Source organism: Asterias amurensis, chromosome 7 (assembly GCF_032118995.1).
Source record: "Asterias amurensis chromosome 7, ASM3211899v1".
NCBI lineage: Eukaryota > Metazoa > Echinodermata > Asteroidea > Forcipulatida > Asteriidae > Asterias > Asterias amurensis.
The window spans coordinates 23,156,213-23,182,003 of NC_092654.1; the positions used below are offsets into that span (position 1 = coordinate 23,156,213).

At 38.8% G+C, this 25,791-nt stretch overlaps 1 protein-coding gene across 2 annotated transcripts; it reads left to right on the forward strand.

Annotated features, from left to right (window-relative positions):
- The first annotated feature begins 8,379 nt into the window (after positions 1-8,379).
- Positions 8,380-25,058, forward strand: LOC139939341 (ADP-ribosylation factor GTPase-activating protein 2-like). 2 transcript variants are annotated; one of them, XM_071935133.1, is made up of 13 exons: positions 8,380-8,526; positions 10,500-10,618; positions 10,945-11,014; positions 11,695-11,826; positions 12,849-13,056; positions 13,647-13,765; positions 15,629-15,771; positions 16,226-16,354; positions 17,893-18,030; positions 18,464-18,589; positions 20,065-20,185; positions 21,540-21,743; positions 23,569-25,058. In XM_071935133.1, exons 1-13 carry the CDS (start codon positions 8,440-8,442, stop codon positions 23,584-23,586), a joined length of 1,614 nt encoding a protein of 537 aa, XP_071791234.1. In that variant the 5' UTR covers positions 8,380-8,439; the 3' UTR covers positions 23,587-25,058. The 2 variants fall into 2 exon arrangements, with proteins under 2 accessions (XP_071791234.1, XP_071791235.1); XM_071935134.1 differs by lacking the exon at positions 21,540-21,743.
- The last annotated feature ends 733 nt before the right edge of the window (positions 25,059-25,791 follow it).

The following is a 25,791-nucleotide window of genomic DNA, read 5'->3' on the forward strand; positions in this document are numbered from 1 at the left end:
AGTGTAGATTGGAAATGATAATGTTCCCGAACGTTGGTTTTCTGTCAATGTTAATCTCTGATTGATCAACACTTGGCGCGTAGATCCGGGTTCGAGTTTCAATGATTTAAAATGTCACACTGTGAGACGGCGTTTGTTTAGGGGGTAGCTATCGGGACTGTCCCTTAAACCACTCGCTTTCGGTTTATTTAGCTGCTAGGCTAGGACACATTATGTTATCATTCATGTTCAATGTTTTTAAACAATATTTGTTTGAGATTATGTTTTCAAGTTGAGTGGGAGCATTTTGACCTTTACCTACAAAGAGGAAGTGCTGATTGGAAAATATTCACCGATTTCTAAAGCTGGATGATTGTTTGTTTGCAAAAGCACTACTGTCATAATTTGAACGCGATCAAAATCGCAGAAATCATTCTTTTGTTGTTGTTGTTGTTGTTGTTGTTGTTGTTGTTGTTGTTGTTGTTGTTGTTGTTGTTGTTGTTTTTGTTGTTGTTGTTGTTGTTGTTTTTTTTTTTTTTTGGGGGGGGCTATGTTGCCGAGGGCTGACCGTAAGAAATCTTAGTTTTGTTGTTGTTTATTTATGGGTTTGTGAGTTTGGGCGTGGGGGTGTCGATGGCGGGAGGGGGTGGGGTCTTTAAGTTTTGTTTTATAGAAAATTGACGTTTCATACCAAAGTACCGTTAGCTGAGGTTAACATGAAATTTGGGTCTAATTATTGGTAAGGTGTGTTGCACCCCAATGTTTTTAACATGAAAGAACAGTGACCATAGACAACACCTTGTTTGGAATGCCAACAATATTTCATTCTGCAAAACATCTTTGTGTACTTGAACATGCAGTTCATGACTGAAGCCCAACATTAAGTTTTAGCAATGTCTGTAAGAGTCTGTGCCGATTGGAAAACATAAATAAACTGCAATTCCCCCCTTCTTTTTCAAAATGGCTACCAGTCTGTCTCTAACCATAGACAAGGAAAAAATGACACCCATCACAAAAATTGCTACTCATCAAGGTCAGTTTGTTATCCTAAATCCATCTTGCAACGCTTGTGTGATTTTCAACAACAGCTCTACATTTTTTTGGCGCTCAATTCCAGTCAGATAAATCTCTTTGTCCCAATGTAATACTTTGATTAGTGCGTGTCTGTTGTTGTGTAGAGTTTACCACCTTGTTGTGTAGAGTAGACCAGGGGGCCCCTCTTCGCCACACTTCACACCCCTGGACGGTGTAGCCATGATGCTGGGTGCAGTCATGACGCAATAAAGCAGACAACTCTAACAATACTTCCACAATACATTTGTCACTTCAGATAGCTCCATCATTATTTATCTTTGTTGAGATTTGTTTAAGCGGATGGGCCTACAAAAATGTTGACGACAATCGGGGAATTTTCAGACGATGGTCGTTCCACTAAAGTGCCCCTTTTTATTGTTTTCGTCGCTGAGAACAGTATGAAAAGACCAGTAAGTAAAGCTCCCGCTAATACCTTAAATCTCTCTCTTTATTGAGTCCGATCTTGAACAGGGAATTACCCACTGTGTAAAGTAGGATTTTAAACTTCGCACGGTGGAAATACGAAATAGTATAGGTTTTCGGTAACACTGATAATCTCTAATTCAGTTGTGGGTGGTTCTGAAACTAGAACCGTTGGTTTAAACTCGGATTTCGATCAGTATGCTCTGATCGTGTTCTGGAGAAAGCTGGACTCTGATGCTGCATGCTTCGAAGTACTGATGATGCAGATTAGCTTTTTGATGCGCAACACACTGTGTTGTTCGTGTGCTTTTTGTTTTGGCGGGAACGGACAGTTCGAAATCGCATTAGACAATGTCGGCAATAAAATCTCCGTGCACAAAGCGTCCGTGCATGTAAAGAATGATTTCCGAACGACCTTCAATAACCATCAAGCATGGCGGTTCTGGACCAGTGCAGGCTTGTTCTGGTTCTATATAAGACAGGACGGTATACATCCTGTTACATTATGATTCGAAAATGGACCAGCTCTGCATTCACGAAATGCTACGATTAATCCTCACTCAATTTTTAGGACGAGTCACCCGTCTTTGGAAGGAACTGAACCCGTCCTAAGTTCTAAGATTAATCTTAAAGTAAGGAAGAGTTTAGTGAAACCAACGCGGCTGGTTTCATACCGCAAAACTGAAGGTATTAATAAATCCTGAGTTTTGTAGGTATGCGCAAGCACAAAAATAAGCACGGCAACATTGTGCTTACCGGATTAGGGTTACCAGCTAAAATGCAATGTCACACTGTACAATGTTGACTGGTACCCTGCTCATTTTTGCTAAGCAGGAACAATGTTACACAAATCTGTCTGCTTAAAGGAACACGTTGCCTTGGATCGGACGAGTTGGTCAAAACAAAAGCGTTTGTAACCGTTTTTTATAAAATGCATATGGTTGGAAAGATGTTTTAAAAGTAGAATACAATGATCCACACAAGTTTGCCCCCAAATTGCGTGTTTTTCCTTCTACTGTGCGAACTAACATGGTCGGCCATTTATGGGAGTCAAAATTTTGACCCCCATAAATGGCCGACGTATTAGTCGACGAGGTGAAAGGAAAACCACGCAATTTCGAGGCATGTTTGTGTGGATCATTGTATTCTACTTTTACAACATCTTTCTACCCATATGCATTTTATAAAAAACGGTTACAAACGCTTTTCAAAGACCAACTCGACCGATCCAAGGCAACGTGTTCCTTTAAGCAAGAAATTGGGCTCTGGTAAAGGTCAAACCATATGGGCCAGTGGCTGTCTGGAAACCATCACGCAACTGAGGGCCTAAAAATAACCGACAAGGAGGAAAACTTCTTTTGTGATGTAACATAGAGGGTCGTAAGTTCCGCAGGTTGGTTCGTTCCGATTCACTGAAGCATGGAATATATTGACGTGATATATAGACAGTGGTTTTTTCTTGGTGACGTACTTGGGTGTAACCCGATTGCAATTTTATTTGTTCTGCACTTAAGAATTGCCATCCTCAAAAAGTTGCAATTTTTTTTCTTAAGGATTCCCTTTTCTTTGAAAAGATTTAGCAGAAAACAAATCCCAATTGAAGAGCACTTTACGACAGTGTTGATGTCGTAGACTCGTAGTCCGTGGGAAAATTGCATTCCAACTTTTAATTAACATGCGCAGTAATGCCAGGAAGTCAAAGACCAGTCTGCTCACTTGGTGTATCTCAACATATGCATAAAATAACACACCTGTGAAAATTTGAGCTCGATTGGTCGTCGGAGTTGCGAGATAATAATGAAAGAAAAAGCATCCTTGTCACACGAAGTTGTGTGCGTTCAGATGCTTGATTTCGAGACCTCAAATTCTAAACTTGAGGTTTCGAAATCAAATTCGTGGAAAATTACTTCTTTCTCAAAAACTACGTCACTTCAGAGGGAGCCGTTTCTCACAATGTTTAATACTATCAACCTCTCCCCATTACTCGTTTATACCAAGAGAGGTTTTATGCTGATAATTATTTTGAGTAATTACCAATAGTGTCCACTGCCTTTAACAAAGGTACGTAGTTATTTAAGACACTGTATGTACACTAATGGTAATTATCAAAGACAAGTCTTCTCATTTAATGTATCTCAATATGCATAACATAACAAAGCTGTGAAAATTTAAGCTCAATTGGTCAACGAATTTGGTGGATGTTTGTTATCAAAATATTCGGTTTGTTCTGATATATGGATTTTTCTTTTTTCTTTTGGGAGGACCCGGAAAAATAAATTTGTAATTTTTATCCGAACACAAGAAATGGTTTTAAGTTCAGCAGAAACTCCCTTGCACGAGTGGCTTTTATTGATATATCTTGCTTGATGCTTGTGCCTGTAGATCAGCATTACCAAAGAAATCTCTGACCATACTTATAACTACCATTATTATAAAAGCTAGCTCAAACTAAGACCTGTATTACAATGATTTATTTGGTATGGTCGGGGGGGGGGGGTGAAACGTGAAAATTGACGCCTTATAAATTCGATACTAAAAACTGTCCCCCAACCATCATAGTACACGTGTTCATTCACCATCAAAACCCTCCAAAACCACCACTTGTCGCTTTACAAAGGAATAAATAAATACATTTCAAAAAGTGGCCGTCCAATTTGATTAAAATTCACAGGTACGGTTGAATTATTTTCTATTTTTGTGAAAACATGCTAGTAGCAATCGTTTTGAGAGAAAAATGCGTCGAGGAAATTTGATGGACATTTTTGTTTCTTTCTCCTACCCTTTTGCTACTTGTGGCTTGAATTATGAGCACTTATAACTCTTTTGTGTGATTTAATTGAATAATTCGAGTACCGATAACTCCGTAATTTGACATGGGTCCTGTTTCTGTGGATTGAACCTGCCTCTGGGTTCATGCCATGCCACCCGCCTAACTTGATGGAGTGTACACCAAATGCGCTATGACGAATAATTATCACGATCAATGCATATCTAGATAGATCGTTTCGTAGACCTGTAAATGGGGATAAAGCTATTCATCGTGGACTTGCTAGAATTATTGTTAATAATGTTTGTGCAATTAAAGCGTGCATCACTCAAATGTCAACAGCAACAACATTACCTCTACCATATCAACTGAAATCTCGAGTACAGAACTGCTCTTATACCGTTCTTGCATTTTCTTTTTATACGTTCAGAGTTTGACTCAGAGAGTGAAATTTATGCAGGGATGCTTGCCAAATTATTTTTATAGAGATGAGCAGATTAAAAAGCAGTGGACACTATTGGTAATTACTCAAAATAATTATTAGCATAAAACCTTACTTGGTAACGTTTACTAGGGAGAGGTTGATGTGATAAAACATTGTGAGAAAACAAAAATAGGTAAATTAAGAAGTAAACTATTCTATTGTTCTTCCCTTTTTGGCTAAAAAAATGCTTGCACACAATGTTTCATTGTGGGGTTTGATAAACAAAATTTGGATGGGGATAAGACCGTATCGGTGTAGTCACATATCGAAGATTCTTTGTGTATATTGTGGTCAACAAGAAGGTAAAATCTTCAATATTGATTAGCAGAAGTCATGATGATCAATGTTTGGTCACGCGCCATACCTGAGCTGTTGTTGCTAAGTGACGCCAGAGAGCAGACACACACCACGAGGAGCAAACTTAAGGCTTTAATTTGAATATAGCGGGATTTACAACAAACTTAACGACCCCTGCCTGTTTCTCAGTATTACCAGAATCCCAATCAATATCCACACATAAAACGAGGATTGAGTCTGCGGCTTAAGCTTCGGTCAATAACGCCCCCTAAAACCAATAACCGGCCCAATCTTCTTTTAGGATTATTAGCAATGTAGGCGTCGCGTGCCACTAGAGATTATGCATTCATTAGTATAAAGTCTAATCCCCTCCTTGGCACCAATATGAATTACCGAGACGATAATTATTGATCTGAGGGTCATTCTTGTAAGAGACGGTAAGAGTTTTGTTGTAGCTTTATGGTAAGAGGATGAGGGACTGGTGAGGACACCCCCCCCCCCCTATGAAATAATGGCCGACCATGAATACGCCCACTTGGCCTCGTGGCAGAAGTTCAGTGACCACTATTGCGTAATTTTACCGGTGTATGTTTCCCACCCCCTCTGACCCGGTTGGATAGGCATGGAGCTTCAAATGTATCTGGTCATCAGTAAACAGTACACGACGTTTCGATCGGTGTGCTGTGAAGGTCTTCAAGAGACAGTCGGAGCAAACTGATCGCAACATCATCCCTATCAATCCTAACCCTCCTCCCTCTCTCTCTCTCCACCAAGCTTTTCCAATTTCCTTTCGAACCTCTTGACTATAATATATGGCCCCTTTCGAAACGACGGCCTCGGATTTGGATTCGGCTCAGGCTAGCTTGGCCCCGCCGGTGTTTTGACAATTTTAACGTGCTCTGTATATTACGCGCTCGTGACTTCAGACTAGAGAACGGAGACTCAAGCCTAATCCAAAGTCGAAGCCGTGGTTTAAAAAATGGCCTATTATCGTGTCGAAAATGGCGGTCAGGCTACGGCTAGGGCAGTATTGCCGCGTCATTATTCGTCGAAGCAGGCCAACTTATATAAACGCTCTTAGCAACAGTCGTAGCCATAGCTGTATAGCTTTCAATTCGGATGCCGCCTCAGTTCTTTGTTATTTGTTTTCACTTCTTGCATATTGCTATTTTATTGTCATAAGCCAAATACATAAATATAAAACTATTGATCATCATTGATCGACTACAATGTGAGCTTGCGTGCGACACAAAGACGGATGCACCAAGTCCCCGTTCCGTCGTGGTTGTATGGTGTTAAGCAGCACTCACGGCACCACTGCGATGTCCTCCATCGAAACGTCAAGTTTGTGTACTCCAACTGTTCTTTAGCAGAACAATCACATAATGTTAATCATCTGCAAACACTAGATTCGTTTTTGTTTTTCTTACTGTAGGCATGCAAACGTTCCAATCCTAGTTTTAAAAGAGCGCAAGCTGCAATCATCCACAATATAGGTCTTTTCCAATAGTTTTGCTTTCAAGAATACAATTTGTGTTTACCCTAAATACTCAGTACTTTCCTGAGTTATATTCCTGCGATGGACACAGGATATAACTGACACAACATTACTATGAGTGCGTTCGTTTAGCCCTGGGTCTGCCCCGCGGCGGTGATCACCCGGGTAAGCCACTGACAAGAGCTAATCGAACGATCACAATCGCCCTCTCGTGGTGACGGCATGCACCTCAGGTCACCCCCAAGTGACCCACTCCACAAGCAGGGCACTGGGGGCTGACCCAGGTGAGCCCCGTCAAAGCTATTCGAACGTACCGAGGCAGACCGGGGTCGACCCAGGGAAGCTATAAGAACGCACCCTAAGTTGGTTTGATATCTGCAAAAGTGACCCGAACTGACCTGCGGCGGAAGTATCTACGAACGTGTGAATTTAATTCGATTTTTTTTTGTAAGGATACATGCAGCAGTTTCTGGTCGATCAGCCTGTAGCTAAACTATTGCATCTACAAAATAACTTATTATATAACAAGGTAAAGAGTTTGAAACAAGATTATATCACTAGTTTTCTAGACGTTCATTGACACCCTTTTGAATAATTTCATATCAAGTGAACAATATAATTTCGTGAAAGATGACAGATTTTCAGGCCGAAACAAAAAACAAATGCTTTTGGCATTAAATAAGTAATCAAGAAATACTTGTTGTCGTAAGACGGGGTATAATTTCGTAAAGCTGATTATACTGAACAACACGTGCATTTTGAAATAAACCTAGGAAATTAGTAGCAAGTATTTTTCTGATGAGCATTGTTTGTGCTCTGCTATTGTGCTTGAGTAGCTGTGTGAAATTGGATGTACGGCACACACGTCATCGGTAACGGGTGAGTCAACTCGACCTTTAGTCATGACAGTAGTATCAAAATAATGCGAGTTTTGAAAATTTGTAAAGCTTCCAAAAGTGTTACGCTTCCAGTAAGCATGGCAATGGAAAGATAAAATTAGAGTCTTGCAAACATTACCATCCATGCCCCGCGTCCGGACCAAACAATTCTTTTTATACGGATCTACCTCAAGAGGGCGCACTGCATCGAATTACGATTCCCAATAACCACCACTGCATCCACAAGGCAATTTGGTGTTGTGTCCTCATGCACAACTGTTTATGATAAAACAAGCTGTTATGATCGATCAAGTTATCAAGTTATGCAGGGGCAGAATGCACCACATAATGGGCAAAAATTCATGCGCCAAGCTTCTCATTTTTTTTGTAAACACGGCCACACACAGTTACTTTTAACGTTTTGGGTATTTGCAATTAATAATATTTATTGCGGATGACAATCTGTGGTCTCTGTGCTCTAACTGTTGAGGAGATTTGATCAATTGAAGCGTGAAAATTGGTCTTAGTTGGCTTGGGAATTAGGGTGGAGTGGCGCCTCATCCATAAAAACTGGCATGGCAGCAAGTAGTAGGCCTACAAGTTGGCTTGGGGAAAAAGCACATTGTTTTGGGGGTGTTTTTCTTTGGCATAAAGCAACAATTCTGAGCGGATGACCTCGCAAAAGTTAAAAGGAAATCTAAAGTTCAGTTGTCTGAAAATATGTTTGATTGGTCTTCAAAGGCTGAAAGACTTTTAACTAGTTTTGTGACTATTTTTTAAATACTTTGTTAAACATTGGTTGCTTTGGGAGTTTATTAAAAGTCACCCTCAGTCTGGAACCCAACAATTGGTGGCGCTGTTTAAATGTAGCACCAAATCAGAGGTATTTAGCGCCTAACCGGGCGGTACATATTTGCTGCGTAGTTATTGACGTGTTCTGCTTTTCTGCTAGCCCAATATTGTGTACAAAAACGCGCACAATAAGGGCTACGTCAGCACCATTGCAATACGCGTGTACTTGGATTTGTATGGAAGAGTCATGTCATCAAATGACAAAATGGCCGATGCTAGCAAAAACGACATTCATGCAATCTTTAAACGTCTTCGATCAATCCCAACAAATAAAGTAAGTAATAAAATTATGATTGTTCTTTCTCTGTGATGCCATGAACTGATATTAACACGATTTGACCAATTGGTTGTCATTTAAAGACCAACAATATGGACAATAATGGCAACTAAATAGCATGCAAAATAATAAATATTTGAAACTGGTCAGAAACTCGATCAATGATGATCAATGCAAAGCCTTATTAGATTAAAAAGGGAGATCAGAAAATTTTCTTAAATTTAAGTTACATACATTGTACAGACTTTGTAATATGTGAAAGTCAAAAATCGAGAAGAACATAATTTGTGTTTTTATATAGTTTATAATAAGTCTGACTGAAGACTACCGAAAGTTGGCAATTTAAGGTTTGTAGGTTTGTAAAGCTAGATTGTTATTAAATTTATTAACAAATGTTAACATGTCAAAAAAGTGGAAGGCTACATACATAGGTTCAGTCAGAGAACATGACCATGGCCAGAAAGTCACTGAATCATGTGAAAGTATTTTTACAAAATAGGGATTGGATTAGACCCAGTAACTGGGGCGCTGTACTCCTTTTCAACAATTTTTGACTTTATCTGTCGTACTAGCGCCCCAGGGAATGGCACAGAATTTTAACGAATACCCAGTTTTTCGCGACACCCAGCCACAAAAAATGCCTCAAAATGACAAAAAGACCAAACAAACTAGCTCAAAAATCGCCTACTCTATTCTCGATACGTCTAGGATGTAACATCAGGCATTTAATTGTACTCACGATCATTTTTTAAACTCCAAATCGATCATTTTTTAAACTCCAAATCGATGATTTTTAACTCCGCATCGTGGAGCGATTGACAAGTCTGCGATTTTCGGATGTGTATGGTAACGAAACATGGCGTCGCGTTGTGGGTGGATGTCCATCAACGGCTGTTTAATGCTACACTTGTTACAGGCGTTGCAGCGAATGCTATACATTGTACACGGGGATGGGTACAGGCGCTGCAGCTAGCGAGTGCCCACGTGCGTTCAATCATGGGCAACGTAACTTATACGGTGCCGGGTTGTTGGAAAAATATCAGAAAGGGGGTGAAAGGTTCTCAGAAAGGGAATATTGTCTGAAAGAGGGGATTTTTCTGGTCATCGCCCCCCCCCCCCAAAAAAAAGGGGGAAAAATATGATAAATAAATAAAAACCGCTGTACTTCATCTAGGCCTACGATTTTTGTGCATGGTTAAATTGCTTCTTATAATGTTTAGTGCTGCCAGTGTCACTGTAGAATTTTTATTTATTTATTTATCATATTTTTCCCCCTTTTTTTTGGGGGGGGGGGCGATGACCAGAAAAATCCCCTCTTTCAGACAATATTCCCTTTCTGAGAACCTTTCACCCCCTTTCTGATATTTTTCCAACAACCCGGCACCGTATAAGTTACGTTGCCCATGATTGAACGCACGTGGGCACTCGCTAGCTGCAGCGCCTGTACCCATCCCCGTGTACAATGTATAGCATTCGCTGCAACGCCTGTAACAAGTGTAGCATTAAACAGCCGTTGATGGACATCCACCCACAACGCGACGCCATGTTTCGTTACCATATACATCCGAAAATCGCAGACTTGTCAATCGCTCCACGATGCGGAGTTAAAAATCATCGATTTGGAGTTTAAAAAATGATCGTGAGTACAATTAAATGCCTGATGTTACATCCTAGACGTATCGAGAATAGAGTAGGCGATTTTTGAGCTAGTTTGTTTGGTCTTTTTGTCATTTTGAGGCATTTTTTGTGACTGGGTGTCGCGAAAAACTGGGTATTCGTTAAAATTCTGTGCCATTCCCTGGGGCGCTAGTACGACAGATAAAGTCAAAAATTGTTGAAAAGGAGTACAGCGCCCCAGTTACTGGGTCTAGGATTGGATAATACCTTCCTGTAGTAGTAGCCTAACTTGTGTAAGTTCCTCAGCGACTGTTTTAATAACAATTCTCCCAAATTTTTGCTTTTCTTTCCAGAGTTGCTTTGATTGTAACAGCAAGAACTCAACATGGGCAAGCGTGACATACGGTGTATTTCTGTGCATTGACTGTTCAGCTGTTCACCGTTCTCTCGGTGTTCATGTAACTTTTATCCGGTGAGAATTTAAGGATTTGACCCAATTCTCTGCGTTGCCCCCTCCAAAACAATAAATGACAATCTTTTTGAGTGTGAGAAAAAAAGATTCATGTCTATCACTAAGTATCAGTGGTTTAGTGCTTGTTTATATGTGTGCTTATTTTTATACTTAAAATATTTGGAGGGTTGCACATGTAGTCCGCATTTGTTAAAGATCTGGGTACTTGGCTTCTATTATATTTCGAGCATTAATATGTGCCGAGTGCTTATGGAAAAAAACTTCAGTACCATATGCTTTTTTACTCTTTTGTGTTTATGCCGTATGATGTTGTTTTTCATTTCTAGGTCAACACAACTAGATTCATGGGCTTGGCCACAGCTACGTGCTATGCAAGTGGGAGGCAATGCCAATGCAGTAAGTTTGAGAAAGAGGGGTTCCAAGATTAAATTTAGTTTTGTGATCCATTCATCTTCCAAAGGATAGTTTATAGTTTGTTCCTACATTCATAAAGGCCGGTTTATAGTCGGTTGGGGGATGGAAATCTTGCGCGCGATCCTAAGACTGAGGCCTAAAAACTCGCGATTTTCGCGCGACCGACTACAACTCGGCCTTAAGACTTCTATCTTTTGGAAAATGAGTGCACAACAATACTGAATTTGACCTTGGAGACCCCTCACTAGGAGAAAACTTCTTGCCCAGTATGTTTTTTGTTGTTGTCCTTGACAAAGTAAATCAACACTTTAAGAACCTAACTGGTTAGGTGGAACAGAAAAGGGTCAGAAACCTTTTGTATTATGCAAACAAAACTGATGTCATAACTCCTATGGTATACGGGGGACATGACAAAAATGGTAGCAGCATGATTGACTAATCTTTCTAGAGTGAATTACTTACAAATCCAGCAACATTTGGTAACTGAACACCCAAGCTCTGATTATGGTGGTATACCTGATCCAATATAACAAATAATACAGTCCTCAGTTTAACAGAATCAAAAAGAACATGCAATTGGATGTTGATGGCTTGTTGGTGGTTGGGGTCGAATATCAAATTATCTGTTTTTGAACCTTTGATCTCTCGTTCATTATATTCAGACGGTGTTCTTCAGACAGCATGGCACTTCAACCGCAGATGCCAACAAGAAATATCACAGCAGGGCAGCTCAACTTTATAAAGAAAAAATCAAGACACTCGCTGCAGCGGCTATGAGGAAGTATGGCACGGACGTGAGTATTCTTGATTAACTTATTCATTCAAATATAGGAATGTTCTAAACAAATCATTCTCCAGGTTGTTCATTAAAAATTTCCAAAGCAACATGTGGCGTACTGTGGCCGAGTGATTAAGAGCACCAGGCTCGACTCTGGTGTTTATTATCAGCAGAGTGTGGGTTCGTGGCACTTGTGTCTTTTAGCAAGATACTTCGCCATAGTTGATTTGTCCTTCGGATAAGACATTAAGCCATAGGCCTCGTGTTTCAGGATTGGTATTGCACTTAAAAGAAACCTGGGTGGGTTTCACAAAGAGTAAAGACTAATCTTATCTCAAGTTAGGACGATTTGCTCCTTTTAAAGGAACACGTTGCCTTGGATCAGACGAGTTGGTCTATGAAAAGCGTTTGAAATCGTTTGTTATGAAATGCATATGGTTAGAAAGATTTTTTAAAAGTAGAATATAATGATCCACACAAGTATCACTCAAAATTGCACGGTTTTCATTTTACGTCGCGAACTAACACGGTCGGCCATTTATGGGAGTCAAAGTTTTGACTCCCATAAATGGCCGACCGTGTTTGTCGACAAGGTAAAACGAAAACCACGCAATTTCGAGGCATATTTGTGTAGATCATTGTATTCTACTTTTACAACATCTTTCTAACCATATCGATTTTATAACAAACGGTTACAGGACGCTTTTCAAAGACCAACTCGACCGATCCAAGGCAACGTGTTCCTTTATCTTAGGACAAGCCGTAAGTTTTTATTAAAGCAGTCCTAGGACTAGTCCTAAGTTAGGACTATCTTTGTGAAATCAACCCCAGGAAACTTATCAAGGGAGAGCAGGGGTTAACCCCAGGACGGTTAACCCTGTTGTTCCTTTTTCACTTAGCAAGCACCTTAGCTTATAGGTTTCCTCAGGCTTGAGAGCTACAGATATAGAGTTCATTTATCAAGTAAGTATAATAATATAATATTATGCTTGATCCAAGGTATCTTGTGACTTAACCTTGTGACTTGTCTGTTCACAGAGCATTCACATTGGAGATCATGCAGTCAGCTCACCTGAGATGAAAGAAGTTGATTTCTTCAAGGAGCATCATGATGATCTTGCCTTCAGCACACCCGCTGCGAACTACCCATCAGAGCAGAACATGAATCTTAGTTTCACGCCTCAAGAAGAAGAAGTCAAGGTTCAAGCTGTACCGATTAAGAACGGGCAGGAAGCAGAAGGCGAAGGTGGTTATTAAGAGTTTGTTTATTTGATAATATTAATAATAATAATAATATGCATTTATAAAGCGCTTAATACCAGGGGTCTAAGCGCTGAAACAAGAAGGGTACCATAACAAAAAAATGACAATTTAAAGTAGAATGAAATGGCAGAAACTCAACAGCTTAGATGGATTTAAATCAGTGTGTTTTGAGAGCGGTTTGAAATGAGTCCAGTGCAGTGGAAGCACGAATGTGGATGGGCCCTTTTCAAATCCACGGCTTCGGCTCGAAATTGGGCTCAGGTTAGCTTAGCCCCGCGGTTGTTTTTGACAGTTTGCGGTTCTTTGGAGTAAATTTTTTCAAAAATTTTGACTGAATTGGTCATCGAAGTTGCATGAGAATAATGAAAGAAAAAACATCCTTGTTTCTCAAAAGCTATGTTACTTCTCACAATGTTTTATACTATAGACAGCTCTCCATTGCTTGTGAAAAATTAGTGTTGTGCTAACAATGTTTTTGAGTAATTACCAATAGTGTCCACCAGTGCCTGTAGGTGTATCGTAAGTTCATGGTTCTTACTTGTGGATTTTTTTCTCTTTTTGTTTCTGTTGTAGTGGATACAAGAGAGCCCAGTGTGGATCATGTCTTGGGGACCTCTCCATCGCAATTAATGGCTAAGGTGGAGCCTAGAAAGTCAACCATTGGTCAACGTAAACCAATGCAAAAGAAAGGGGTAAGAGAATTGTGATTTAGAGATACCTCATACAGAGATACGAACATACACGATTTGGGCGTAGCAAATACGATTTCGAGCCGTGACTACGACGCTACGATAATACTCAATAAAACACGCTAAACAAGCCGCCCAATATAATTTTATTAAATCGTACGATACATGCAAACAACGAATGAACTATTAAGTGGAAATAAAAATTAAGAAAAATATCCAAATAATTGTAACAGAAAAGAAAAAACACTTTTAATTTTAGAACGCAGTGTTGAATAATAGCGGCGAATTCACTCGAACAATATAGGTGTCTCGACGTAAATGATTGTTGCGTGCCCTCTGATCCCCCGCTGGCTGGCCGGATGAGTATTTTTACGCTAGTGCATTGCTGCAAGATCGTACCCATTGATCTCTATTACACCATGGGGAATAGTGCACACGTGCGTGGGGAATGAGGTTGTGTGTGAGCTAACGTGTCACAGTAACCTCATTCCTCATGTATCCACTATTATTGTGCCCACGCTGTCTGTACATGTACTTCATCGCAGCTTGGCACAAAAGTAAGAAATAATGGCGACAAAAAAGGAGACCTTCTGAACAAAAATACCTTCAACTGAGTGGCCTGTGAGATCTAAGCTAGACAGTTTCCATGTTTTCTTACTACAAAATACTAGTAATTGTAGCGCCGATGTCCAGACAATGCCCAAAATACGGACACGTATTTTTTGCCCAAAATCCGGACACGTTTTTTTTTTTTTTTTTTCTCTCTCCCAATAGCTTGTTGTTGCATTTCTGACCATTAAAACAAAAACATTTAAGTAAGGCCACCCTTTGTTATGTTTTTTTTTTAAAAACAAAGTCAGAAGATGAGGGATTTTTTTTTTTCTTTTTTCCCCAGATTTCTTTTTCACTGGCCATTATAAACATTTGTAGCTGTTCTGGTGGTGCATACAGAGGTTATTGTTATTTCACGACAATGCCTGAAAATGAGCTAATTAGCATTGTAGAGAGTAATAGAAAGATCGGTTTAGGGAGCCCAGCCCAAGCCACGCTCGCCCTTAACTTTTGGGAGATGCTACTCTTTTTTAAAGTTCAATGTTGGCATCTCTGCTCATAGTGGGCTGTGTTTTGTTTTCCCAAGCAGTGTTCGTTATCAAACTGTGGCCCAGCAGACTCAATCTGTGGTCTTTCTTTTCAGCACAGTGTGTAGTGGGTTTGAGTTCTGGGCCCAATTTGATAGAGCTGCTTAAGCAGAATATATTGCTGAACAATTTTCTGCTTAGCAGAAATGGGCAGGTAACTGGTCACAAACTGTAAATGTGACATGGTGTTTTGGCTAGTGTCCTTATTCTGATGCATAATTTGTTTGTGCTTTGCTACTTTTTGTGCTTAAGCAGCTCTATGAAATTGGGCCCTGGTCTTGATACTTGTGCTCTTAAGCAAGACATTTAACCATTATTCCTGTGTCCTAAGGATGGGACGTTAAGCAGTTGGTCCCGTGTGTTGTGTAATGCATGTAAAAGAACCCATTGCATCGGAAAAGAGAAGGGGTTCGCCCTGGTGTTCCTGGTTTGATTGGCTGCATATTGCGCCACAACACCTTGTAAACCACTACATGGTGCTATGTAAGAGTAGGTCTCATACTTCAAAAATGTAGCTCCACAATACCTTGCTGGAAAATAATGAATGTTGAAGTTTCTTGAGCATCACTGAGTGATGGATATAATTGCTACATAAACAACTATTATTGTTATTATGCAGGATTCAAACCTCATTATTTATTTTTAATCTGAAAGCATACCCATTTTGGAGTTCATACTGGGACCAAACTAATTCTTTTCTTTCTACTTTTTCCTAATTCAACCGAAGCTTGGAGCCAAAAAGAAGCTCGGCGCCCAAAAGGTCACAACAAACTTTGCGGACATCGAGTCGGCGGCTCATCAGGCAGACTTAATGAAGAAGGATACGGTGATCAAAACTAAGAAGACCAAGGAGGAGGAGGAGTCAAGCATGTATGTTGTCATCATTTATAATCAACCACTTATCATTTATATTATCACCCGCTAATCAGACTACGGATTTGTCTGGATTTTCCTGATTTCAGGATTTTTTTGGGGGGTGCTGTACACCTCCTAAATTGTAACATCTGGGATGTTCAGGGTCTAAAATAAGTAGGAACCCACTACATCCTTCGTTATTGAACAAAGATATTGACAAAATAGGGAAACCGCCAACATAGGGCTAGAAAGCTCAGTTGGTAGAGCGCCGGCACGTTAATTCGTTGAACTCATTCGTAATGAACTTATTCACCTGTTACTTTCTTGTTTATATAACATGTATTGCCTTGTCCCCTTCATTGCATGATCTGACAAAGTAGTTGTTGCTACGAAAGCTTAAGCAGTTCTTATGTAGGTTTTAAGTGCTACTACCACCTTCCTTGAAACCAATGTTGTGATTCCATTTCAGGGCATCGATGCGTCTAGCCTATCAAGACATGTCTGTTGAAAGGAAGAGACAAGAGGACAGAATGAAGACGGCAAATCCACAAAAAGCAGAACAGATGGAAAGACTTGGCATGGGATTTGGTGGTAGAAGGTGAGAATCAATGTATGCTGTAAAAATCACTCAGTAGGAAAACATGCTTGGAATTACACAGCAGCAAACGCACAACCGTGTACCAGAAAAGAAGTCAAGTTGTAATCATTACCAAGGCATTTGTGTTACTTTCCTGAGTCCTGCGAATAAAAATCCACAGTCATATTACTTGTGTGGGATTCAAACCCACTACCTTTGACAATTTTAGAGCAGATGCCTTGCCAACTAGACCACTGCCTGGTGGCTAGAGGCAGGTTAAATCCTGTAATTTTAGCAGTGGTTACAGCAACGATTTAATAGATGTTTGCATCTGAGATAAAGAATACTATTTTGTTTTACAGATGCCTTGCCAACTAGACCACTGCCTGGTAGCTAGAGGCAGGTTAAATTCTGTAATTTTAGCAGTGTTTACAGCAACAATTTTAGATGTTTGCATCGGAGATAAAGAATACTGATGTGTGTAAAGCCCTGTATACTTAGTAGTTTAGTGCTGGGCGAATAGTGAAATTTTGTTATTCGGATACCGCTGGCCAACTATCCGAAATTAATCGGATATTCGAATAGTTTTTTTGCCGCTAGAGGGCGCTATTTAAAAAGAAAAAAAAAAAAAAAATTTTTTATATTTTTATTTTGCTGCTAGAGGGCGCTGTTCGTTTGTGAATGAGATCTTATGGGCGGATTGATATTAGTTTTAGACAGTGTCACTCGGTTCATTCATTCAAATGACCGGATCTAATTTAAAGATGGCGATTTGCTTTTTCTTTTGATCGTGATTGACTCTTTGTGAAGGAAAACTTTTGTAATCTTTGAACAAATTACGTCAGAAATGTCATTGTTGTAACTCTTCACAGAGGTGAGCATAGTTAAATACTTAATTTATGCTGTTTTATGCTGTCTTAATAGAAGTTTCATAAGGATTCAGACAAAACATTCATATCAGTTGTCGCCCGACGTCCGCGGATATTCGGATATTAAAGAATATCCGGTTACTCGGTTGTAATTACAGAATTATCCGGTTTGTAAATAGGTATTTGCGCCCTATGCGGATATCCGGTTAAGAAAAAAAAGGCATTCGCGGTTACGGATAGGAAAACCTATTCGCCATTAACCGGATATTTGAATAATTCGCCCAGGCCTAATACTTAGTACTCCTTGTCAATGCTTCTTTGTACCTCTTTCTTTGCCCCAAACAGTGTCATATCCCACTCAGCCATGAGTGACATGCAGACAATTAAGACATGCAGACAAAGTGATGTATCAATTTTGTTTAATATCTCTTAACCGTCATACCTCTTCCTTTACCCCTAACAGTGCTGTATCACACTCTGCTATGAGTGACATGCAGACAATTAAGACATGCAGACAAAGTGATGTATCAATTTTGTTTAATATCTCTTAACCGTCATACCTCCTCCTTTACCCCTAACAGTGCTGTATCACACTCTGCTATGAGTGACATGCAGACAATTAAGACATGAGCTATATCAACCCTTTTCAATATTCCATATCGTCCTCCCACTTGTCTTTGCCCCATACAGTGCGGTATCCCACTCTGCCATGAGCGACATGCAGACCATTAAGCAGGATACGCCCTCAAGCAGCACCAAGACACAACGCTCCTCCAGCAGAGACTTCTTTGATGATTTCGATACGGGATCATCGGGATTCTCTTCCAGGTAAGGCCAAAGAAAAAAAGGTTCTGTTTCTGGTTACTTCTAATAAATAAAAAAATAGTTGGTAGGTCAAAAAGTAATAATAATAATTCTGATACATTTGACGAGGGTGAAAAAAAAATGACCTACTTACCCAATTAAAAGAGAAAAAAAGCTGGTGTCAAAAACTTCTTCAATATACTTTATAATAATAATAAGACTTGTAATGCGCACATATCCACCCTGCTGGGTGTTCGAGGTACACATGAGATTTCGCCGGTTAATATGGAAGTCTGATTGCGTCAGATGGGATCAGGGGATCAGTATATCAACTTTATTCAACGTGCTGAAAAATTGATGGTTTACTTTCGGTGGGGGTGGTTCAGGCGGGTTATGTGATTAGGAGTGTCACGTGCTTTTTATTTAGAGTGTTAATTTATGCTTTATTTTTTGACAGGAGTAAAGATACTTCATACGGTAGCCGCAAAGAAAGGGATGATGAGAATGAGAGAGATGATTGGGATACGGTGGACAAACCCAAGCAATCTGAAGGATATGATAGTATTAAACCACTGGAAGACCGGTATGTACAAACTTTATTTTTAAGCATTTGATTATTCAAGATTTTTTCCTGATTTCACGATTTTTTCAAAATCTCCTGCAATTTTCATTTAAAGGCAAAGTATTCCTATGGATTTTTGAACTGTTTGATTGTTTTCATCCTCAATAACTGGAAATGTACACAATAAAACTAATATCTGAAAATTTGATTTCAAAAGGTGTTTATGTTTATGTTTTTGAGATATTGCAGAATATTGTTTGATAATATCTGTTTACTCTTTAATTTGTATACGCATAGAGACGTTTTGTTTTATGCGCTAAGTGTAAGTGATATTTTTTTTAATTTTGGTCAAAGTTACAGTTTTTTAGTATCTTATCTGAGGACAAATTTGTTTTCATTTTAAGTTCTCATGATAAAACTTATGAATTGTGTTGCAAAGTACACATTATTTGCTTTTAAGTTAGAGTAAAACCAAGTTTAATTGAAAAATGTTTTCATGCTAACCTCTCCTTGTTTTGCTATATTGTTTAAAATTTTGTTATTGTTTATTATTTGAGTTTGCTCCAGACCTTCGTTTTTGAGGAGCGCGATCTCGCTCGCGCTCCTACCGCACTCCTGGGGCTGTTTTCAGGTGCGCGATCGACAGTGCTCCTCCGCGATCATTACGGTGTATTTTATTTATAACACAAAAGCAGATTTCACACCAGTCGTTGTTACTTTGCGTGCGACAATAAATAAAAGAAACATTGAACGCTAGAGGTCGCTTTGGAACGATGCACTAGCGTGATATTAAACGCCCTCTAGTGGTAAAATATACGCGAACCACCAATAAATGCATTGAGACAAGACTCGACGTGTCACGTGGGAGTTTTAGCGCATTTCCAGGCAGCGCAAATGCGAGCGCGAAGCGCATACCGTCGGCGTACGTAGCTCAATCAACATCTGTTATGCAATCTCGAGATTGAGCAGCACAATTAACAGAGTGCTAGCTTTACGAACTCGCAGCCGGGTACATTACTACACGTATGTTACATACATACGTACACACACACGCTGCTGTATACGTCGTCCGTGCAATACTAGAACTACTACTAGATCAACCATGGATCAACGATGTATTTTCTCGTAAGAAAATGTGTATTTTCTAATGCTTTATATCAAATGTGAAAACATTTTAGAAAAAAAGGAAACATTAAACATAAAACCTTAAAATCGTGCGGTATTTTGTCACACGGGAGTGGGATTGGGGTTGTTTTATTTTATTTTGTCTTTAAATTTTATTTGTGTACGTCCGAGTCCGATCCGATCCGACCTGACCATTTTAGTAATCATAAACCATACATAAACTGAGTATGCTATCAAACAAATTGAGCTCCTGGACAATTTAAGAAGAGTGATTTAAATTGAGCTCCTGAGTATTTCTATAAACGAAGGTCTGTTGCTCTCTTTTTTGGAATGAAATTAATACAATACTTACAATTATTCTTTTCTGACAGTATGTCAGCCAGTAAGAAGAAGCCGTATGAAACAACCTCCACATCCACTGAGGCCCAGAAACGCTTCTCCAACGCCAAGTCTATCTCGTCTGATGCCTACTTTGGGAAATCAGAAATGGATGTGAGTAGAACAAAACCAAGTCTTAAACCCCTTAGAGACCATAACGGCCAGAAACGGCTTGTATAAATGACTTCAAGATTGAACCGGATTGATCATTAAAGTTGCAAGAGAATGATGAAAGAAAAAACACTCTTGTTGCACAAATTTGTGTGCTTTCAGATGCCCAAAAAAGGCTTCAGCTGAAGTCTTTCAAATTTGAGTGAGAAATTACCTCTTTCTCAAAAAACTACTTCAGAGGGAGCCGTTTCTCACAATGTTTTATACTATCAACAGCTCTCTATTGCTCATTACCAAGCCAATAGTGTCCAGTGCCTTCACAAAAACTGAACAATATTCACCATGTCTGGTCGTATGGTGATGGTTATGTTGGTAGGAATGGTCTCTGAAGGGTTATTTACATCACTGTCCGTCTGTCCAGTAAAGCCCCTATTTAAGAGAAGATACAACATTGGTGAAGATGTTTGGTCCAACTCTTGTTTACTCTTTTGGTGTGTTTTGCCATGTGGTTCATTCGAAGGGTCAAAGTAATGTTTATAGTGAACATAAATGAGTCTTCTTTAAGAAACTTCAGCTAGATGTAGTGTTTTCTGATAGTTTGTGGGACCTGTCAAAACTTAAATTTATTATCCTTGTGATACCAATGATTGATTGTTTCTCTTGATTTCTTGAAATTGAGTTTGCTCGAAATGAATACAGTGATCAATGTTTCTTTGCTAGATGGATGATAAAACTTATAATCATAGAATGAACACATTCTTGAAAGAAACATATATTAACAAAAAACTCTGTTTCTATTTTCTTGAAACATAATTGCATGTGTAGTGGTGAAAGTTTTAAACTAATTTTACCGTATATAGAAAAAGCAAATATTTTTTTGTAAACTGCTTACCAACATATGCTATAAATGCAAAACTGGTTGATGGCTTGAAGTTTCGTAGTCTTAAAGACCTAATAACAACACATCAAACACAATCTAGAGTATAAGCGAAGCCCTCAGGTGGAGAGATATGTAGAAGTTAATAGACAAAAATATGTTCTTACATTAACTCTTTCAATGCCAAGGTCGTACGATATTTGTTACTCCAAAAGTGTCATCAATCGTATGTTTATTACCGATTATTACCGATTAAGGGCATTATCACTCAAGAAATACTTAATATTGGAATGTACCGAGGCAACACAAATTAGGAAGATACATGTTTTTTTTTGTATACATAATTTGTTTAGCTGGGTATTTAAAGTTCAAATGCAACCCCCCCCCCCAAAAAAAAAAAAGGCACTGAAAGAGTTGAAGAATACTAGCTGAGAAAGAGAGACCAATGTTGTATCTTCTCCTTGATATTGGTTCAATTAGGACACGACACGAGCAAACCTGGACCGGATGTCAGGCAAGTCTAGTATATCCAGCTCTGAGCTGTATGGTGACCAAACGACTGCAGGGGCTTCGTATAATGCCGGTCCAGATATGTCCGCCATTAAAGATGGCATGAAGGATAGCGTGACGCAGGTTGCTGGTCGGCTATCACGAATGGCCAATGGCATCGTTAACTCAATACAGGTACCTGGAGTTTTTAATCTTGTCTACCTGTTCCAATGTTCCTGTTTCTTAACCCTCCTACTGTCTGACCATTTAATATGCTTTGAGTGGTAGATTAACTATACTAGAGCTTTCAGTATGATATCGTGTGGTGATTGCATGTAATTAGCAAACCCTCCTACTGTCTGACCATTCAACATGTTTTGAGTGGTAGAGCCTGTTATGTGATAACATGTGGTGATTTCATCTACATAGTACGTAGTCAACCCTCCTACATGTACTCTCTGACCATTCCGTATCATACACCGTCGTTTTGAATGATTGGTACACTATGCAAGCCTGTAATATGATTACATATGTGGTAAATGTACATAGTACATAGTCAACCCTCCTACTGTCTGACCATTCAATATCATCCACTGTGGTTTTGAATGATTGATAAGCTATGCCAGCCTGCAGTATGATTTTATTTGGTGACAAACACATAGTACGCAGTCAACCCTCATACTGTTTCAACACCATCCACTGTGGTTTTGATTATTGAATGCATACTACACATCATTAACACATATCAGTTCTGTGCACAGTTGTGTCACCTTGCACAACTTTTTTAGCCGAGTAGTTCTTAATGGTTGATCAACTTCCTGCCAGATAATTCTGAGAGTAGGGAGGTTATAAATAAAGCTTTATCGTCCATCTTGTCTTGTTCACATTCAAATCAGTGCAACCAAGCTGAGGCTGGTATGAACCTTTAGTCTGGTTCCTTTTCAGTATGTATCCATGGTTGTGGTTGAACACGCGAAACTTGACAAAGATGGCAACAGCATGGATAAAGCTCTATTTGTTTATTGCATGTTGCCCGTACATGTACACTACCCTCATTTCCTATTAATTTCCCCTAAAAACACACCAAAAAGGCAACCCATGCATTGTTGTGGAGATCCTAAACTCTTGTGACATTTCTAACTTTATATATCCATCAGAATCCTTCACCATGTGATACTCTTTGGGACTTTTGACTTTGGACCTTTATCTATCCATCAAAATTTGTTGACTTATTGTACTCTCTAGCTATTTTGACTTGAAAGCTTACTTTTCTTCGGTTGAATACATTGTAGTACTCTCTAGGCAATTTGACTTGGAACCTTAAATGTCCTTCGACTTATGGTACTCTTTGGGTATTTTGCACTTGGAACTTTCTGTAATCCATCGGAATCCTTCAGCTTATGGTACATTGTTCTTTCTGGGCATATTGTCTTGTACCATACTATAACTTATAAAATCCTTTGGTACCTACAGTCATTTCATCAATAAGAATACATCAGCCTGTGCAAACTTAAAATCAACAAGTTTGGACTCTGATTGATGCTTAATTTTGACAATGCAGAACTATCAAGGCCTTGCATACTGATCAATTTTTCAGGCAACCTGGAGGCAACCAACTGCACTGCATGTACAAGGAATATTTTCGCAGCACAAAAGACAATCTTCTAACTAGCTCACTATCACCATAAAAATAATGAGATCACTAAAATGTGAATGAATTCTCTTATCGTATGTTGCGTGGAGCTGATTGCCTGTAAATTGTGTGACATGACCTTTAGTAAGGTGGTTGTATGGTAACAAAGGTCAAATTGAAAAAAGGATTACCCCCACCCCAGGTCAATGTTAAATGAGTTGTGAACTCACTTGACCTTGCAGGGAACTCACTTGACCTTGCAGGGAACCCAACTAACAATCTAATTCTCTTTATTAAAGTCCAGTCAAGTTATTTATTTATTTTTTCCTTCTGAAATTTACTTTTCAGAACAATAACTATTACTTTGTTTTCTTTTTGTCATTGCAGGATCGCTATGGTTACTAAAACAGAGTGTGTCATTTGCATAAATTGTGGCGATTAACTGGTAAGATTAAACAAAGAAATATATGATATAAACAAGGAACTGGATTCTCAAAAATCATGAAAAATTCCACAAGATTAATAAATTTAAAAACAATATAAAGGATTCCCAAGGTGTGCCCAGCAAGCCTGGGCAGAGTTTTGTGACGTGCTCGTTGTGTTTTTCATAAAGAGGGATTCCAAGGTCAAAATCAGTTTTGTGATGCACTCATTTTCCAATAGATAAACTCTTTGTGAAAATGGGATAAAATCACATGTTCCTAACCTCGCTTTAAAATGATGTAAAATGCCACTGTGTTTGTGAACCTTTAAGTGAAATTTTTGTCAACATCTAAAGATATTCGATGACGTAACATTTCAAATAAATGGTCTATACATTTAGAATTCGAACTAATTCCAGAGTTCTGATGATATTCAATCAAAGCGGCATTGAATTTGACCTTACGACCGGCACCGAAATTCCTCTACAGAATGAACAGGCCCATTTATTTTGTTGTCCAATGATGTCGCGCTTCAAATTGCGTTCCGAAAGAGTATGAAATAAAATTACATTTTACACCATCAACGAGGAATTAGAGAATTGTAGCTCCCCCCCCCCACTTTATTAGGACTCTATCTATTAAAAAAATTAATGGATCATCAAAGACCTAATTTTGACATTGTAACACCTCTTTAAGTTGTTTTAGTTTTTTAAACCAACACTTAAAACATTGAGCCTAAGATATTACTCTGTAGAGATTTCCAATGCAGTCTGTTCGTAAACTTATTTTTAATATTAATAAATGTCTGTTTCGTTATTCGGGGGATTCGGCAGACATTGCCGACGTAATATGTAATGTAAACTAAGTAAGGAATATTATTTTATTTAAAATGCAAATATTTTTCTTTATTCAAAGATACAGGTTTTAAGAAGGCACATGACATAGCAATTTATTTAGCTCCATTTTCCTGTGGTACTCATTTTTGTCCAGCAGGAAACGTTTATTGCTTTGTAAAATATCGCATAGATTCCAGAATATTTTTGATTTTGTAGAGGTAGACGTTTCAAATCGTTAATTGTTCTTTCCCCTAAGTGATTTATGAGGTTTTTTTTCTTCCTTTTTTTTTTTTTACTTACTTATGTTGAACCAACGACTTCCGGATTAACATACCGGCGCTCTACCAACTGAGCTATCTCTAGCTCTATGTTGGCGGTCTCCCTACTTTGTCAATATCTTTGTTCGAGGTGAACAATAAGCTTTAAGAGATTATACAAGACTGTCGGACTTGTCTGGTCATAAGTTTACTGGCCCCGACACTAAGACCACTGGCCTCGGGCCTGCACTCAGGTGTATAATTTGAGCCATGTAAAGATAAGGTGCACATTTAACTAATTGCACATGTTAAGCACAAAATATAAACTGCACAGTAACATACAGGAAATGGCACTAGCAAGATTTATGATTTGTACTGAGTGATGACGTCGGGTGCATTGGGCCAATATTGACATAATGTGTAGACATTATTACATGTTGCCAAAATTAAGCCTGGTTCATGCAAATGATTCAGGTAAAGTAAATTGGACATCAAAGATCATTTTTTTATGGTAAAGTTTCACAGGAGTAGAGCACAGGGTAACGGTTTTGAATTTGTGATGTCAAAATTCGCATTCCCAGGAAGTATGAACTGGGCTTTACACTGAAATTTTCTCTGCTTTTACTTTGGTTATGACCCTTTATGATTGGACTGTTGGTTAAAACGAAGTCAGTATTATTATGTCATCATGCTTGACTACACCAAGGTTAAGGGTTCTAAAGATTTCAAGGCAATTAACGGTGCTGGAAAAACAACCCTCTAAATAATATGAATTGAAATGAATAAATAAACTTGATTACCCTATCATGGTAATGTAGAGAAAATATTACATTGGTTAAGGTTTAAAAAACGAGTTATGGTTTTCATTTAATTGGTTAATATTATCTGTTTTAATTAGACCTTAAGAAACTGAATTCTCTTTTGTTCTTCTAATGACCTAATTATTATCTGAACATTATGCTCTATTTCACTTAACATTCTTGAATAAACGATACAAAATTCAAAGTGATGTCATAAATGTAATAAGAAGTGGTTTGTCATGTGTAGTGTGCACCTTATGATTTTTATTTAATTTTGGACCCAAATTTGATGAAA